The sequence below is a fragment of the Muscardinus avellanarius genome (genome assembly GCF_963383645.1).
Source record: "Muscardinus avellanarius genome assembly, chromosome: 13".
NCBI lineage: Eukaryota > Metazoa > Chordata > Mammalia > Rodentia > Gliridae > Muscardinus > Muscardinus avellanarius.
In genome coordinates, this window is record NC_137799.1 from 79547383 (window position 1) to 79566690 (window position 19308).

Consider the following 19308-nt stretch of genomic DNA (forward strand, 5'->3'; position numbering starts at 1 on the left):
GCCACCACACCTGGCTATAATACAGAGTTTTAAAACAAAATAAATTTAAAATTTTGTGCTTTAATGAACAAGATAAGGTGTTCAGATCCCCTAATGAAAAAATATCTTCTGCAAATTGTTGAGGAAAAAAACACAAAGATTCCAAATGACATAAAATACAAAAGTAAGGAAACAGGGTAAAATAATCAACTCAGTAGGTAATCAGGTATAGAAATTCAGATAATAATAACTTTACGTTATACCATTTAATAGTTATAGAAAATTTTTAAAAATTAAAACAACTCAAGCCAGGTGTGGTGGTGCGCACTTGTAATCCCAGTACTTGGGAGGCTGAGACAGGTGGATCACAGGTTCTAAGCCAGCCTCAGCAGCTTAGTGAGACCCTGTTTCCAAATAAAATATTAGAAAATAAGTCTGAGGGTGCAGACCAGAGGTAGAAAGCCACCGGGTTCCATCCTCTGTACAGAGGTTGTAAATTCACTCTGCTAAAGCCAACAAATAATCATTACATCATGAGATAGAATATTATGCAGTCGTCAAAAATCACATTTACGGGACTTCCGGGAAGATGGCGACGGAGGAAAGCGGCACTTACAAGTCCCGCTAACAATCCAACTCTACTACCTCAAAACCAGTGCCTTTCAGAGCCAGAAAACACCACAGCAAAGAAATAAAAACAGTAAATACAAGGGACAGAGAAAAAGGGCTGGAAAAACAAGACACCGGAAAAAAACCAGCCCAAAGTGCCGCGCCCGCACGGCGCGGAGCGGCCGGAGCAGCCGGAGCGGCCAGAGCCGCAGCGCGGATTGGGGGGAGCCGCGGAGCGGAGCGGCCTGAGCAGCCGAGCAGCCAGAGCCGCGGCGCGGAACGGCCGGAGCGGCCAGAGTGGCCAGACCCGCGGTACAGAGCAGCTGGAGTCGCGGTTCCGAGCAGCTGAGCAGAGCGGCCAGAGCAGCCGAGCGGAGCAGCCAGAACAGCCGGAGCAGTCAGAGCTGCAGCGTGGATTGGCTGGAGCGGCGGCGTGGAGTGGCCGGAGCCGCGGAGTGGAGCGGCCGGAGCAGCCGGAGCAGAGTGGCCAGAACAGCTGAGCGGAGCGGCCAGAGCAGCCGGAGCAGAGCGGCCAGAACAGCCGGAGCAGCCAGAGCCGCGTCGCGGAACGGCCGGAGCGGCCGGAGTGGCCAGACCCACGGTGCAGAGCAGCCAGAGCCGCAGTGCAGAGCGGCCGGAGCAGCCGGAGCGGCAAGAACCGTGGTGCAGAGCAGCCAGAGCCGAGGCGCAGAGCAGCCGGAGCGGCGCGGCCTACATCTCCCCTAGCAACACCAGGCTCCAGAGAGGAGGGAGACTCAAAAGAGAGCTCAAATCCAGAGAGGAGGTACTCTGGCCTCGCGGCCTAGGATGCAGAAGCAGCGTCTTACTGCTGGCGGCAGCGGCGAGTTCACCGGACGGCCCTAGACCAACCCACTCAACCAGCCACCAGGCGCCTGAGAGGAGGGGTGGACAGCGAGCCGAGGTGAGCAGGTGCTGAACAGCCGGGCGGCAGTCAGCAGTTTTGTTGGTGCAGGGAACATCTAAAGCTCCCAAGGGCTGGGCGCAGCACAACTGGCAAGGACTCAGAGCAGAGTTCAAAACCAGAGAAGAAATACGCCGCATCATGGCCGAGGGCGTGGCAGTGGTGCCATATTGCCAGTGGCGGCAGCAGCGAATCCACCGAGTTCACTATAGCTCCATCAGCGCACTCAACAACCGTGAGTCAAATTGCGGCCCCTAGGGGAGAAATCCCAGTACTGCACTCCCAGGGACTTGCGCAGATAGTCTCCCTGGGTCGGAGATTTTAGCAGTGCAGCCCAGTGGGGGAGTGGCAGTGGCAGAGATATCATACCATAGTCACAACTCCCCACTGGAGAACGCCCAACTTGGCACCCCCCACGGCCTAAGCAGCCTTGATTGACTCCCTGGGTCTGAGACTTTGTGATACAACACAGTAAAGGAGTAGTGGTGACTGAGATACCATAGACTAGAGATCCAGAGCATCTTAAGTGAACTCGTAGTGACTCAGGGAAGAACCCAGAGAAGGCACAAACTTCCAAAATCATGGGAAAGAGAAATAACAATGGAGCAGTGAATGCCAACAACACCACAACATCAGAATCTGATAACACAGAAACCCAAAGATCTCTAGAAGATCAAATTAGGAAAATAACTTTAGAAATAATAGAGGACTTTCGAAAAGAATTTAGAGAGAGTCAAAAAGAGATAAAGGATGCAATTAATGAAGTAAAGGCCTCAATTCAAAGTATAAACAACAGATTAGACCACATGGAGAATAGAATCTCGCTTCTTGAAGATGATCATTCTAAAAATGAACGCATAGTTTCTAATTTAGAAAAAAAAAACCGACAGCAGGAATCTGACATTGAAGAAATATGGGCCCATTTCAAGAGAGCTAACCTAAGAATAATTGGAATAGAGGAGGGAAAAGAAGGTGAAACCAAAGGGATCAACAATCTCTTCAAGGAAGTAATAGCAGAAAATTTTCCAAACATAGAGCAAGAGGTTGATACACAGGTCCAGGAAACTTATAGAACTCCCTTTAGACAGGATCAGAGAAGAGGATCCCCACGCCACATAATTGTCAAAATGACTAATGTGGAAGCCAAGGAGAGAATCTTAAAGGCAACAAAAACAAAAGGCCATGTGACATACAGAGGCAAACCAATTAGAATCACTCCAGACTTCCCAAACCAAGTTATGAAAGCCAGAAGGGCTTGGAGTAACATATTCCAAACTCTGAAAGAAAACAACTTCCAGCCAAAAATTTCCTACCCAGCAAAACTATCCATCAAATTAGATGGGGAAATAAGAAGCTTCCATGACAAACAGCAACTGAAGGAATTTATGTCTTCAAAATCAGCGCTAGAGAAAATACTCAAGGAGATTAACTGCAAAGAGGAAATGGGTAATTCACGCCAGAACCAAAGAAACAAGAATTCCCATCCAGCAGACAACTAAGCAAAGAAGAATAAACAGTATCTCAAACAGAAATAAGATCTTAACATGTTGGGAATTAAAAATTATCTCTCTATAATCACACTGAATGTAAACGGCCTCAACTCCCCAATAAAAAGACATAAAGTGGCAAAATGGATTAAAAGCCAGAATCCATCCATCTGCTGCTTACAAGAAACACACCTCACAAGTAAAGATAGGAACAAACTCAAGGTAAAGGGCTGGAGCAAGGTAATCCATGCTAATGGTACTCGAAGACAAGCAGGAGTAGCAACTATGATATCAGACAAGTTAGACTTCAAACCCAAACTTATTAGAAGAGACAAAGAAGGTCACATTTTACTGGTAAAAGGAATAGTCCAGCAAGAGGAAATAACAATAATCAACATCTATGCCCCAAACATAGGGGCAGCTACTTTCATAAATCAAACTCTTTGTGACATGAAGCCACACATAAATCCCAACACAATAATACTGGGAGACTTCAACACACCTCTCACAATACTAGACCGATCTTCCAGACAAAGGGTCAGTAAGGATGTCTCAGAACTAAAGAACACCATTAACCAAATGGACCTTTTGGACACATATAGAATATTTCACCCAACTACAGCAGAGTTTACATTTTTCTCAGCAGCTCATGGAACCTTCTCCAAAATAGATCACATCCTGGGACACAAAATGAGCACTAGCAAATTTAAAAAATGTTACATACTTCCCTGTGTCATTTCAGACCATAATGGAATGAAACTAGAAATCAACTATAAGAAGACCCAGAGAAACAACATAAACATGTGGAGACTGAACACCACACTTCTGAATGAAGAATGGGTCATAGAAGATGTAAGAGGTGAAATCAAGAAATTTCTAGAAACAAATGAAAATAAAGAAACAACATATCAAAACCTCTGGGACACTTTGAAGGCAGTATTAAGAGGAAAATTTATAGCACTGAGTGCTCACATAAGAAAAACAGAAAATCTTCAAATAAATAGCCTTATGACACACCTCAAAGCCCTTGAAAAGCAGGAACAATTGAACCCCAAAGCCAGCAGAAGACGGGAAATTATTAAAATTAGAGCAGAAATTAATGAAATAGAGAATAAAAAAACAATACAGAAAATCAACAAAACCAAAAGCTGGTTTCTTGAAAAAATTAACAAGATTGATAAACCACTAGCCAACCTAACTAAAAAAAAGAGAGAATCAACCCAAATTATGAAGATAAGGGATGAAAAAGGAGACATTACTACTGACAGTGTAGAAATCCAGAGGATTATCAGAAACTACTTTGAAAAACTATACTCCAACAAAATGGAAAATCTGGAGGAAATCGACAACTTCCTAGATAAATACAACCTTCCTAAACTGAGTCAAGAAGATATAGAACACTTAAACCAACCAATAACAATCAAAGAGATTGAAATAGCAATAAAGAGCTTACCATCAAAGAAAAGCCCAGGACCAGATGGTTTCCCAAGTGAATTCTAAAAAACCTTTATAGGAGAACTAATCCCAATACTACTCAAACTATTTCGGGAAATAGAAAAAACCGGGACTCTCCCAAATACATTCTATGCAGCCAACATCACACTAATACCCAAACCGAATAAAGACAGTTCAAGGAAGGAAAACTACAGGCCTATATCTCTGATGAACTTGGATGCAAAACTATTAAACAAAATACTAGCAACACGCATTCAAAACCACATCAAGAAAATCATTCACCATGACCAGGTAGGGTTCATCCCAGGGATGCAAGGCTGGTTCAATATACGAAAATCAATCCATGTAATTCATCATATAAACAGAATCAAAGACAAAAACCACATGATCATCTCAATAGATGCTGAAAAAGCATTTGATAAAATTCAACATCCATTTATGATAAAAACACTGCAGAGAATTGGAATAGAAGGAACATATCTCAACATTATTAAGGCAATCTACAATAAGCCCACTGCCAACATCATATTAAATGGGGAAAAACTTCAAGAATTTCCCCTAAAAACTGGAACGAGACAAGGATGTCCACTATCACCACTTCTCTTCAATATAGTACTAGAGACTCTAGCCAGAGCAATAAGGCAAGAAAAGGAAATCAAAGGAGTACAAATAGGAAAAGAAGAACTTAAGCTTTCACTATTTGCAGATGACATGATACTATATTTAGAAAACCCAACAAACTCAACCAAAAGGCTTATAGAACTGATCAACAAATTCAGCAAGGTATCTGGATACAAAATCAATCTTAAAAAATCAGAAGCTTTCCTGTACACCAACCATAAATCCACTGAAAAAGAAATTCAGAAAACACTTCCACTCAGGATCTCCCACAAAAAAATAAAATACCTAGGAATAAACTTGACCAAGGAAGTAAAAGATCTCTACAAAGAAAATTATAAAACACTGAAAAAAGAAATCGAAGAAGATCTTAGAAGATGGAAAGACCTTCCATGTTCATGGATTGGCAGAATAAATATCATTAAAATGGCCATCCTCCCAAAAGTGATCTACAGATTTAATGCAATGCCCATTAAACTACCAAGATCATTCCTCACAGACATAGAAAAATCAGTCCTTAAATTTATCTGGAATAACAAAAAGCCCAGAATAGCCAAGGTAGTTCTCAGCAACAAAAACCACGCAGGAGGAATCACAATACCTGACTTTAAACTATACTACAAAGCCATTGTAATAAAAACAGCATGGTACTGGCAAAAGAACAGATATATAGACCAATGGAGCAGAATAGAAGACCCAGAAACAAGTCCACACACTTTCAGCCAATTGATTTTTGACAAAGGGGCCAAAAACATACACTGGAAAAAAGATAGCCTCTTCAACAAATGGTGTTGGCAAAACTGGTTAACCATATGCAGAAAATTGGATGTTAATCCCACTTTTTCACCCTGTACAAAAGTCAACTCACGATGGATCAAAGACTTGGAAATTAAACCAGAGACCTTGAAGCTCCTTGAAGAGGGCATAGGTCCAACACTACAACACATAGGCACAGACAAACATTTCCTCAACAAGACCCCAAAGGCACAACAAATTAAAAGGAGAATCAATACATGGGATTGCATGAAACTGAAGAGCTTCTGTTCAGCAAAGGAAACTATCAAGAACCTCAATCGAGAGCCAACAGAATGGGAGAAGATTTTTGCCACCTACACCACTGATAGAGGACTAATATCTAGAATATACAGAGAACTCAAGAAACTCAACACTAAGAAAACAAAGCATCCAATAACAAAATGGGCAAATGAACTAAATAGACACTTCACAAAAGAAGAAATTCAAATGGCCAATAAATGCATGAAAAAATGCTCAACATCACTGGCAATCAGAGAGATGCAAATCAAAACTACCCTGAGATTTCACCTAACTCCAACTAGAATGGCCATCATTCAAAACACAAACAACAACAGATGCTGGCGAGGATGTGGAGAAGTGGGAACTCTAAGACATTGTTGGTGGGATTGCAAATTAGTGCAACCACTTTGGAAAACAGTATGGAGAATCCTCAGAAGAATGGGAACAAATCTTCCATTTGATCCAGCAATACCACTGTTGGGTATCTACCCAAAAGAAAAGAAACCAAACTACCAAACTAATGCATGTGTATCTATGTTCATAGCTGCACAATTCACCATAGCCAAACTATGGAACCAGCCAAGATGTCCATCAACAGATGAATGGATTACAAAACTATGGGATATGTACACAATGGAATTTTACTCAGCCATCAAAAAAAAACTCAATTACATCATTTTCAGGAAAATGGATGGAACTGGAGGACATTATGCTAAGTGAGATTAGTCAGGCACAAAAAATAAGAAATCAGATGCTTTCCCTAATATGTGAGAGTTAGGGAGAAATGGGTCATAGGAGGAACTCTTGGAAGAGGATCAGTAACTTTTAACTCTGTTTACATTGTCTTTGGATATACAATACTTTTTTTATTTTTTAGGGAGTTTATTTACTCTTTTGTTGCCTGTGCCATTGAAATCATATCCAAGAAATCACTTCCAATTCCAATGTTGTGAGGTTTTATGACCCAGATTTTCTTCTAAAAGCTTATAGTATTAAGATTTATATTTAGGTCTTTTATCTATTTTGAGTTAATATTTGTATATGTGTTAGGTAAGGGTCCAATTTTATTCTTTTTCATTTATTATTATTTTTCAACAATATTTAGTTAAAAGACTAGTATTTCCTGCACCAAAAGTTCATGGAAACCTTGTCAAAAATAACTTGACAATGTATGGAAGAATTTATCTCTAGGCTTTTATTTAGCTCCAATGGTTTATATATCTGCCTTTAGAACAGTACTACACTGTTTCAATTATTGTAGCTTTATATGGTTTGAAATCAGAAAATATACATCTTCTAGCTTTGTTCTTCTTTGAGACTGTTTTGGGTATCTAGAGTCCATATTCCATATCAGGATAGATTTTTTCTGAAAAATAAATAAATAAATGTATGATAGTTTCACCTAAAAAAGAAAAAAAAGAAAAAAATATTCTCTGGTAAGAAAGAAAGCAAAAAGAAATATTGAAATGTTATCTTTAAGTCATCAAAAGTTTGGTACCAGACAAATGAAACTGTTATGTGAGATTATCAATGTTAATATTGTATAAATTGCTATAATACTAGATGTCAACCAGTAAGCCAAGCGTGGGAAGGAGGGATGGGGAGGGAATGGGGTGGGGATCGTGGTAGGGGCTAACTGGGCAAGATGTGCATGTATGTCTACAAAAGTATTTTCTTTATACCACTATGATGTATGAATACATTGCACCAATAAAAAATAAATTAAAAAAAAATCACATTTACAAACCAGGCGTGGTGGTACACACTTGTAATCCCAGTATTCGGGAGGCTGAGACCAGAGGATTGCAGTTCTCGAAGAGTCTCATCTACTTAGTGATTTAAGACCTCGTTTCAAAAATAAAAATACTAAAAAAAATAGGGCTGGGATTGTAGCTTGGAGGTACAATTCCCCTGGGTTCCATCCCTGGTACAGGAAAAAAAAAATCATACTTACAGCTTGGGTGTGGTTGTGTATATCTGTAATCCAGTACTTGGGAGGCTAAGAAAGAAAGATTGCCAGTTCAAGGACATCCTCAACAACATAAAAAATCTCTCAGCAACCTTGTGAGACTCTGTCTCAAAATAAGGCTGGGAGTGCAGCTCAGAGATGAAAAGGCCCTGGGTTTAATCTCAAGTATCACAAAAAAAGGAAAAAATCATACTTAACAGTTTAACACTATAAGCAAATGCAATCATTTTATTTCCTTTTCTTTTTTTCTTTTTCTTTCTTTCTTTTTTTTTTTTTTTTGTGCTGGAACCCAGAGGTGCCACCTCTCAGCTACACCCCCACTTCTTTTTATTATAGAAACAGAGTCTCACTAAGGTGCTGAGGCTAGCCTCGTACCTGCAATCCTCCAATCTCAGCCTCCAAGTCCTGGGATCACAGTCATGTGCCACATCCAATTAGTATATATTTTTTAAATTTGACATAAAATTTTATAAGTGATAAAAACAATAAAAGCTAAAATATATTTACAAAGAATATTTTACAGAACAGGCTTTTGATGTGAAGGAGAGAAAAAGCAGTATATAAAATTATATCATTTTAACTGGAAATAAATAAAAGATTAAATAAAAGGGGAAATTTTTCACAGTGAACTCTGGCTTCTGACCTTGGTTTTTTTTTTCTTGATTTTTCTCACCTTGCTTTGTCTTTTAATTTGTGGTACAGGGAATATAGTTTTAATTTATCAATAACACAATTTTTGTGTGTGTGGTACTGGGGTTCCTGGAATCCCTTCTATCTCCGGGCTACACTCCCAGACCTATTTTATACTTTTTTTATTTTTGGAAACAGGGTCTCTTAAGCCAGCGCGGCTAGCTTTGAACCTGCGCAATCCTCCTGTCTCCGCATCCCAAGCGTGGGGATTACAAGCGTGCGCCACCACGCCCGGCAATAACACAAACATTTGTGACCAGGAACCGTGGTGCCCGCCGGTGATGGAAGCAACTCAGGATGCCGAGGCAGGAGGATCACAGGTTCAAAACCAGCCTGGGCAAGCCGGGCGCGGTGTCGCAAGCTTGTGATCTGAGTAGTTAGGAGGCTGAGACAGGCCGGTCACGGGTTTTTGGCCAGCTTCAGCTACTTGGTGAAGTCCCGCACAACTTAGGGAGACCCTGTTTCCAAATAAAAAATAAAACAGAACTGGGGGTGTATCTCGGAGGTAGAATCCCTGGGGTTCAACCCCCATCCAGCACCAATAAAAAAAAAAATCTGGGCAACATAGTAAGAACCTGTTGCAAAATAAAAAATACGAAAAGCGCACTGGGCGTGGTGGCGCACACTTGTAATCCCTGCACTTGGGAGGCGGAGACAGGAGGATCACACAGGTTTGAAGCCAGCCTCGCTTGCTTAAGAGACCCTGTTTCGAAATAAAATTTAAAAAAAAAAAAGGTCTGGGAGTGTAGGCCGGAGGTAGAAGGGTTCCATCCCCAAAACCACCAAAAAAAAAAAAAAAAAATACACAAAGCTAGGGATGGAGCTCAGGGGTAGAGGAGCCCATGGGTTTAATTCCCAGCACCTGGGCGGGGGACTTATAAACAAGACGGAAGGGGAGAAGCAAGGAAGGAAGTCTTACTCACAATTTCAGAGCCCACAGGACCATCTGCAGTTATAAACAAGTGACCTCCGGTTTCATTTGGAACAGAACGAAGCAAGGATGAAACCCTGGACTGGTCAAGGCTCAGCTGTAACTAGAGAAGCCCCAAGATAGAGTGAGGCTCCGTCTCCAAACGCATCTCAAGGTGGGAGGAGAGAGAGACCTTCCGTCTCTTTCTGGGGGATTTGCAAACAGGCGTTAAACAAGAAAGCAGTCAGGCGTGGTGGCGCACCCCCATAAGGCGGTGCTTGGGAGGCTAAGACAGGAGGATTGCAGGTTCAAGGCCAGCCTCAGCAACTTAGCTGGACTCTGTTTCAAAATAAATAAAATAGGGCTGTGGTGTTGTAGCTCAGAGGCAGAATGCTCCTGGGTTCCACCCCCAGTACAAAGGAAAGGAGGAGGGGAGCGGCAGATGGTATTCTCTATTATATGTTGTCTACATGGTAGAAGGTAGAGCCTTCTCTCCCATTTGCTATAGAATTCGACTTCTATAACTCACTAGTGGCTTCATAAATGCTCCCTGACCTTCTGGAACCTGCAGAGTTAGAACTGGCGAGGGCGATGTGGGAAGACGACAAAGTACATGTGTGCTCCCTTCCAAATGTGCTTAATTAGAGGCGCTCGGTCCAGGGCACTGTCTCCTCTGATTCACAAACAGTTCGGTCTGAATAGAGGTAATGGAGACTCATTAAGTCCCATTAGCCGCAGTCGCATCGATGGACACAATAGAAGAGGCAGCCCTCGCAGCAACAGGGAGCGCTACAGCGGAGCCCGCTAGACGGCCGCTCCGACCCTCCTAAGCCCAGCGTCCCGGGAAGCGTGCTTTAACCTGCCCACACCACGGAGGGCGCTCATTCGTGCTAGCCTTTCGGTCATCGGGCAGGTCAAGTAAATTCTAATCGTGAGTTTCCTCTGTGCAAGGTGTGAGCACAGAGGGAAGATGGATGTGGGAACTGTTGTACTGGGGGTCTTTGGACAGGATGTTTTAAAATGAAATAATAAAAGTATAATTAAAACCATCAGGATAATCATAGTATCCGCCAAGCGCTTGCGGCGTGCCAAGCATTTTACGGGGCAGCTATAGGTACTGTTTGGGGGGTAGTTTTTGTTTGTTGTTTGTTTATTTTGCAGTACTAGGGATGGAACTAAGGAACATTGTACCTCCAAGCTAAATCCCCAGCCCTATTTTTTAGTCTCTTTTTATTTTTATTTTTTATTTTTGAAACAGGGCCTGGGATTCAAAGGGCCCTGCTAAGTAGTTGAGTCTGTCCTCGAACCTCAATCCCCAGGCCCGGCCTCCTGAAGGCTGGGGTGATAAGCGCACACCGCCACACCTTTTTGCTACCTATTTTCTCTCTAGCTTCCAAATAGAAAAGAAAACATACAACCCTCGTTTTTCTGAGACTGATGGATCTCACAGAATATCCTCTAGCTCCGTCCATTTCCCTGCAAATGCCAATTTAACTAGGGGGGAGGGTACTGGGGGTTGAAGCCAGGGGCATTCGGCCCCAGCCCTATTTTATTTTTCTTTTAAAACAGGGTCTCACTAAGCTGCTGAGCCTGAAGCTGGCCTTAAACCTGGAATCCTCCTGTCTCAGCCTTCCAAGTACTGGGATTACAGACAGGCGCCACGACACCCAGTGGCTAAGACCCCACTGAGGGTATAGGCCTCACTTGTGTTATCCATCATCTGTCCACAGACACCTGTCATAGAGTATGGACTAATGTTCCTAGGATTTTATTATTATCAGCTTTGAGTCACTAGTTTGTAAGTGCCGGGCTCCCAAGTTTACCATGTGCTCATTGGCTTATGACCTGCCTGCCCCTGGTTTTCCCGCCACTCCTCTGTCAGCACTTTCTGGCCTTCTCCAGAAAGGACTCCCCTCTCCTCGCCCACTGTACAGGAAGGAGGTGGAACAAAACAAAACTGTTAGGATACGCAGCCCAGTCATGCCAAAGATGGCGCCTCTCCGGCTTCTCTTCCAAATTGTGCTGGTTACCTCATAGCTTGCCAAAGGGGCCACGGGATGCCCAATAATCAGTCCTCTGATAACACCCCCACTGGGGTATGAGCCACCCAATCAGTAAACGCCTCGTACTTTGTGCGATCTTCCGCTGTGAGCGGAAGTCCGCTCCTTTCAGAAAATCCCCAGCTGCCTGATACAAAAGGGAGCTGGGCTGTCTTAATAAAGCTTTTGCTTGCTTGCTTATCTCCGATGGCTGGCCTTGGGTCTTTCCTGCACCAACCCCCCTTCATTGGTCCCGAAGACCCCCGAACCCCTTCAAAAACAAAACAAAAATTTTTTTAAGGGGCTTGGGTGTAACTGGGAGGTAGAATGCCTCTGGATTCAATCCCTAGTACCAATCAATCAAACACTCAATCAAATGCATTAGTCACCGGGTGTGATATGTGCACCTGTAATCCCACCCAGTTATAGGAGGGTACAACAGGAGGATCACAGATTCAAGGCCAGCCTCGGCAACTTAGCGAGACTCAACAACTGAGTGAGACCTGGTTTCACAAGAAAAAATTAAAAAATAAAGGGCTGGCAGGATAGATCGGAGATAGAATGACCCTGGGTTCAGTTCTCAATACCAAAAATAAATAAATAAAATGCATATAATCACCTACAGTCTCCCCATTTTAACCAGGGCCATGCACCACACTTGGCAACACATTCGCAGTGCCTTTGACCCCACCAGCTTCCTAGGTCTTAGCTTCCCCAACACATCTTCGAGTTCCCCAAACCTCTGGGTGGCCTCCGCTCCCCTCTCCTCCCCGCAGGCCCCGCACACCGCAGGCATGCAGCCACACTGGGCTCCCGGATTCTTGTAACTGGCCACATTCTCTGGCGCTCCCTTCCCTGCGAGAATCCCAGGCCCTCGTGAACCCAGCTTGTCCACGACTTCCTTTCTGCAAACCGCCTCCTCCTCTGGCTTCTGTCGTTTCTTCCTTGCTGGTGGAGCATTTCCAGAACCTTCCAAATTTGGCATCTCCATAGAAAACAAAACAAAGGAAGCTCGCCGGCCCCTCCTCTCTGCATCACTTCCGTGAAGTCCCCCCAGCTCCACCGCCCACGGCTGCCGGTCCACGGGCTCCCTGAGCACCATGGCCCACCACGCCGGGCTGCAACGCTGCTCCTCGGCCAGGGCCACCAGCGACCCGGAGACCCCGCCCGCCTCTCCTCTGGCTCCTGTCAGACTCCTCCCAGAGGCCTCCAGGACCAGGCTGCCTAGACCAGCCCATCCAACCCATTCTCAGAGCCCCGCACCACCGCCACCACCAGGTCCTGTTCCCTCAAACCACTTGTCTTCCTCATAGCTTTTAGAAATATGAAATCATGTGATTCCTTGCTTACTTTTCTTGTTCTTATCCACCTCCTTCACTTCCCTGCCCTCTCCGCATGCGCACACCACAGTGTCAGTCCTACGGGGGCAAAGACTCTTACCTCTCTGTCACCACTTATTCCCAGAAATGAGACGAATGCCTGGGACGCAGCAGGTGCTTAATAAATGCACGCTGGCCACAGGAACTGTGTATGCTGCTAAATGCTTCCAGTTGTAGAGAACGCTAACCTCTGGGATTTCAAAGTGGATCTCTCCACTCTTTTAGATCTTCTAGTAGAATCAGGGTTTAGTAGCAGTTTGGAATACAGATATATACATTTTACACACACACACCCCTTACCCTTCTGACGTCACTCGGATCCGCTCCTCGAGACTACAGTTCAGACCTTCCATCTTCTCGTGGAAGTACTTTTCCACACAGTGCTCTTCAAAGTCATGCAGTTTCTTCAGATCCTCCTTACTCAGGTAGAGTTCTATAGGAGTAAGTATTATCCAAAAGAATCACTCTTCAGGCCCCCACGGACGCCGGCGGGGTCGGCTCTGATATGAATATGGCTCGTGTGTGTCCCACAAGCTTGGACCTCAGTGTGGGTGCTGGGTGGTGGAACCCTAAGAGATGGCTAGAACCCAGGGGCACCGTCCTTGGCGGGGATCAGTGCCCTTCTCACAGCATCGGTTACAACAAGCCTGGCCCCAAAGGCTGATCACAGCTGAATACCCTCCCTGGCATAATTACAACCAACTCACTGAGGCACACATCGTGAGGCTACTGAGATCCTTCCTTCAACCTCAGCATTCATGGCCGGTCTACCACCGGGCTCTCGCTCTTGCTAATGGAATAATGCATTTTCTTGTAAGCAAGTTTCCAATACTTGGGATCTATAAGCATGAAATGAGGTTGCTAAATAAAAAAAAATAGAATTGAAAAGGTCTTTCTCTTGAATGGTTTCACTTAAATTAGGAGACGAATAACTATTACATGTATCCAGAATTGATTAAAAATTCAGATGTTATTTTCCAATAAAATGAAGGACAAAATATGAACTTTAGGTTCAAAAATAGTAGGTAACTAAAAGAAAGTAATGTTCAGCTCTGAAACATGCTCACCACTCAAGCATGTGATATTTTCTGATTTGTGGTATGAAAGAATCTTTCAGACACTGGAAAACTCCAGTCTCTCTCATACCCGCCCAACTCTGGTATCTGTCTGCACACAAGGATCTCCTATGAGCAGGAAACTTTGCAGCTGTCCAGATGTGAGTCTGCCCTGGGTCCAGCAAACTCAGATAGGTGCAGCTGGTAGTATGCGGAGCATTCCTGTAACTGAACGCCAGGTGGCGCTGCTGTCCTGTGTGGAAACGTCTCCGTCCTCAGTACAAAGTTATTGGAGGCAGCGTCGAGGTGTGTCCAGAGCTCCGCACGAATTCAGCTTCAATCAAAAAATTTGTGTGACTTTTATATGGAGTCATCCTATAATCCCGGATAAAGGTGAGCCTAGGAAAAGTTCTCTCCTGTGGCACTAGGAAATACTGCAAAGAGCCGACTACCACAGCTAAAGCATAGGGCCCTTTTAGCCCATGGTAGCGTACTGCAGGACATGACCTGACCCCGCAGCACCCACCTGTGCATCCGAGCAGTCCACTGCCCCTCATTTCAAACCTCCGGAATCAGGAGCATTCTATAATTCAGAATTTTTCTTCTCCAGTTTTAGGAAAGTACAATAGTGCATATACCACAAATGAAGTGAAGTCCCTAGCTGGGGGTGGGGAAGTCCCTGAAATCGAAGCATCACTATTCCTGAAGCAAAATCAATGACTATTCACACAACAAGGAACAAAAAGGACAAGTGGCTTCATATCAGTTCCCTCTTTCAGGCCTCTTCTGGCCAAATGAATTTGTCCTCAGTTTATTTAAAAAAAAAAAAAAAACTTTCAGTTTTCAGAAGTATTTTGGATTTTAAAAATCAGGATAAAGAACTATGAGTGACTTTATGACATCTACTTCCTGTACAGTCAGGAATCGCTTAGAAGTGGGCCTGCTGCGGTTGCAAGATTGCTTGGTAGACGCTACAAATCTTCAAGCAGTCTGCAGTGAGCAGCGTTCTCTGGTGAGGGTGAGTGTGAGAGGCAAAGCACACACTTAAGACTGGGCTAAGAGGGGCTGGAGGCATAGCTCAGGGATAGTGCCTGGATTCAACCCCTAGCATCATTCAAAAAGAAAAAAGAAAAGCATGGTGGCACACACTTGTAATCCTAGTACTTGGGAGGCTGAGATGGGAGGATCACTGGTTCGAGGACAGCCTCAACAAGTAGTGAGACTCCCATGCACCTAGAGAGACCCTATTTGAAAATAAAAATAAAATAGGACTTGGGGTGTACTCGGAGGTAGAATGCCTCTGGGTCCAATCCCTAGTGACACAGATACATACATACCAGATACACACACACACACACACACACACACACACACACACACACACACACACGATCTGGCTAAACAGTATGAACCAGGAAAATGTCCAAATGTGTAGACCTGAGCCAGGCACAGTGGTGCACGCCTATAAATCCGGTATTTGGGAGACTGGGCGGGGATCAGCCTCAGGATTTAGTGAGACTCTCGACAACCTAGCAAGAATCTGTTTCAAAACAAAAAATAACAAGGGCTGGGGGTGTGGCTTGGAGGTAGAATGCTCCTGGGTTCCACCCCCAGTACCACACTCACACACACCAAAAAATACGTAGACTTACACCTTAAAAAACAAAGAACCCATATATCTGCGTCCTGAGTTGAAGTCCTTAAAAATAAGAAATGTCCCCTTCAGCAGGACCACCTCCATCCTCAGGGCCTGGAGAACTGAGAACCTCGGCTGATCAGTTAAGCCCCGCCCCGCTTCAGGGTTTCTCCCGGACCTCAGGCCTCCGGGAAGAAGGCTTTTCTACTGGAATTCCATCCTCCCCAACCCGGAAGGGAGTGGGGTTTTGGGAGGTGGTGGTGTTCCCTGAATGAATTTTCAAGTCTATAGGGAAAACAGGTCCCAGAGGCCCAGAAGCCTTTACGCACGCAAACGGGGATCTATTCCAACCTATTCTTTTCTTTCCAAGTAGCAGTTAACCCTGAGAGAGGCCAAGAGTGAGTTCCTGTGTTTACTTAGACCCCCCAGTCATGGCCCTCCCTCCTCCTGCCTCACCCGCGAGCACTTACTTAAGCCCACGTCCCCCTCGTCCTGCTCCCGCGCGTCGTCCCGGGCCCGGGAGGCTCGCTGGCAGCAGAGGCCGCGCAGGAGGAGGCCCAGGTGGCCGAGCAGGATGAAGGGCGGGGGCAGCCAGGGCTTCTCGTGGTAGGTCATGATGTAGCGGTAGCGATTGTACTTCCACAGCTTGTTTGAAATGGCTTTCATATCCAAGTACACGTTGCTGCAAAGTGTAGGAAGAGGGGCACTGTTTAATGTGCCATCCTGAAACATCCCAGCCAGGTCCGTCCTTTAGAAAGAGCCCAAGTTTTCTGATTGGTTCACCCAACATGACCAGCAGTTAGCCAATAAAAACAATATCCACCGCGACTACATTTCTTCCACCAATCAAAACACAGGAACTACTTTTTACTATAAAATATGCAAATGACCGAGCAGGGCCTGAAGGCTGAGACAGGAGAATTGTGGTTCGCAGACAGCCTCAGCTACTACTTAGTGAGGCCCTCTGCAACTCACTGGGATTCTGTTTCAAAATAAAGATATAGCCAGTCCTGGTGGCGCACGCTTGTAATCCCCAGGCTTGGGAGGCTGAGACAGGAAGATCGCACAGGTTCGAAGCCAGCCTCAGCTACTTAGTGAGGCCTCAGCAACTTAGTGAGACCCTGTTTCCAAATAAAGTGTAAAATAGGCCTGGGAGTAGAAAGTAAAAAAAAACAAAGAATACAAAGTAGGGCTGGGGGTGTAGCTCTGAGGTAGAATGCCCCTGGATTCCATCCCCAGTACTGAAAAAAAAAAAAAAAGCAAATGACATAATTTTGTTCTTCTTTATAGCTAAGTAAAATTCCATTGTATGTATATACCACTGCTAGAACAATTCCAGTTAAAACACCCAAAATATTAATAATAAAAAAGAAATTGAAAAGAAAAAAATCAATTCATCCAAAAATAAGTAGAGCTGCTAAAATAATAATGTCAGTAAATTATTTAGATGACCTTTACAAAAAAGTATGCCCTTATTGGTAGGCCACTTTGGGTTTTCCCTTAAACTACATACATTATAATAGGAAGGTCACAACTATTTATATTATTGGACTCTAGATGAAAATAAGGGTGGGTGGCACAGTTATTCAAAACAACATATTATCTTTAACTACTCTTTTGTTTTGTTTTGTTTGGGTACTGGGGATTTAAACCAGGGGCAGTCCATCCCCAGCTCTATGTAAGTTGCTGAGGCTGGCCTCGAACTTGCAATCTTCCCATCTCAGCCTCTCATGTCTGAAATGACAGCCCTGTGCCACCACTCCAGATATCCTTAACCACATAAGCATATAACACAAGATGGGGGCCTGGATGGCAGAATAAAATACCCATGAACCATTTCGCTTGGATTAACAAAACTTAAATTTCTCCAGAGAAAGATGGCGGAGGAGGACTTGAGTGGGCTGTTGGCATCCAGCAAATAAGAACACAGGCTGCCTAAAGGTGAGCAACCTAAGGAGAAGGAACCGGAACCTTCTGGAATGGCGGCTCAGGGAAAGAACTGGCAGGAGTCTCACAGGGGCGCAGAACAGGGGCTGACACCGAGGTAGCGAGGTGGGAACAGCAATCCTCAGGGCGCCCAGCACCCGGGCCACCTGAGAACCTGCAGGATGGGAGTGAGTCCCTGGGCCCTGTCAGGAACCACTGAGTCAGAAACTGCAGGCGTCTCCTCACAACCAAGTGCGAGACCCTTTCCACAGGGAATCCTCAGTCCAAACACACTACAGCCGTCCACCAGCAGGTGGCAACATCACCAGGACTTTCGGGCCGGGTGTTGGAGGTTTATGGTTTTGGTTTGGGGTTTGTGCACTAAGGATTGAATTCAGGGGCATTCTACCTCTAACTTACACCTCAGCCCTTTTTGTCTTTTCTCTTTTTCTTTTCTTCTTTTTGTGGTACTGGGGATGGAACCCAGGGTTTTCTACCTCCAGGCTACACTCCCAGACCTATTTTATATTTTATTTGGAAACAGGGTCTCGTTAGGAAGCCTCACTAAGTAGCTGAGGCTGGCTTCGGACCTGTGCGATCCTCCTGTCTCAGCCTCCCAAGCATGGGGATTACAAGCGTGCGCCACCACACCCGACTTTTTTTTTTTTTTTTTTTTTTTAAACAGGGTCTAAGTTGCTAAGGCTGGCCTCGAACCTGTGACACTCCTGTCTCGGCCTCCCCAGTGCTTACAGTGATTATAGATGTGTGCCACCACGCCTGGCTATATACATAATTTAATATTTATTTTTAAAAAGCCACGAGGAAAACTGATCTCACTGTAGGAACTCTGACTTTAACCCAGAGGGAAACGGGGAGCACTGGAGAGTTGAGAGCAGAGAGCGAACATCATCTGATGTGTTTGTGAAGGTTTGTTATGGGGTTTTAATTGGCGCTGCGTTGTGAAAAGAGGAGCAAAAGACAGAAGCAGAAAAATTAGGAGACTTGTGCTAACAGCACGGTAGTAGGAACGGTCACCCTGGTAAAGGTCGAGTCAACAAGAGTTCCTGACAGTTTAGAGATAGAAATGGAACAGTCACTAAAAACGACTCCAATTAGGACATGGTACTTTGGAGGCTAAAACAGGAGGACTGCAGGTTTGAGGACAGTGAGACTCTCATTAGCCTGGTGAGAGCCTGTTTCAAAATAAAAAATAAAATAGGGCTGGGGATGTACCTCAGAGGTAGAGTGCCCCTGGGTTCAATCCCCAGTACCATGACACAATAGAAATAAAGAAATAAAACCATAATAAAACACAATATAAAAAATCCCCACAGGTTACATATTCAACATAATAAAACACAGAACATTAAAAAAAAATCCCCACAGGTTACATATTCAACATAGGTGTGTATCCACTCAACATACCTGTCCCCAGTTTATATTTAAGGAAAATAAGCAACTTTAATTGTAATCACATACTTGAAGAAAGCAATCAGCAGGTTCACCATGATGATATATTGCACAAAGAGGTAGACGGCTTGCAGGAACGGAGTGAGAAAGGATCCAGGAGGACAAGATGGCTGGCTTGAACAAACTGTA

At 44.4% G+C, this 19308-nt stretch overlaps 1 protein-coding gene across 1 annotated transcript in view; it reads right to left on the reverse strand.

Annotated features, from left to right (window-relative positions):
* The window catches only part of TRPM6 (transient receptor potential cation channel subfamily M member 6), a gene marked incomplete at both ends in the record, with an annotated part of 139822 nt that overhangs the window by 40783 nt on the left and 79731 nt on the right, over nt 1–19308 (reverse strand). Inside the window, 3 exons of the mRNA XM_080708997.1 lie at nt 13393–13525; nt 16254–16465; nt 19189–19303. Coding sequence (XP_080565123.1) covers nt 13393–13525; nt 16254–16465; nt 19189–19303 — 460 coding nt within the window. The remainder of the gene's footprint in view (nt 1–13392; nt 13526–16253; nt 16466–19188; nt 19304–19308) is intronic.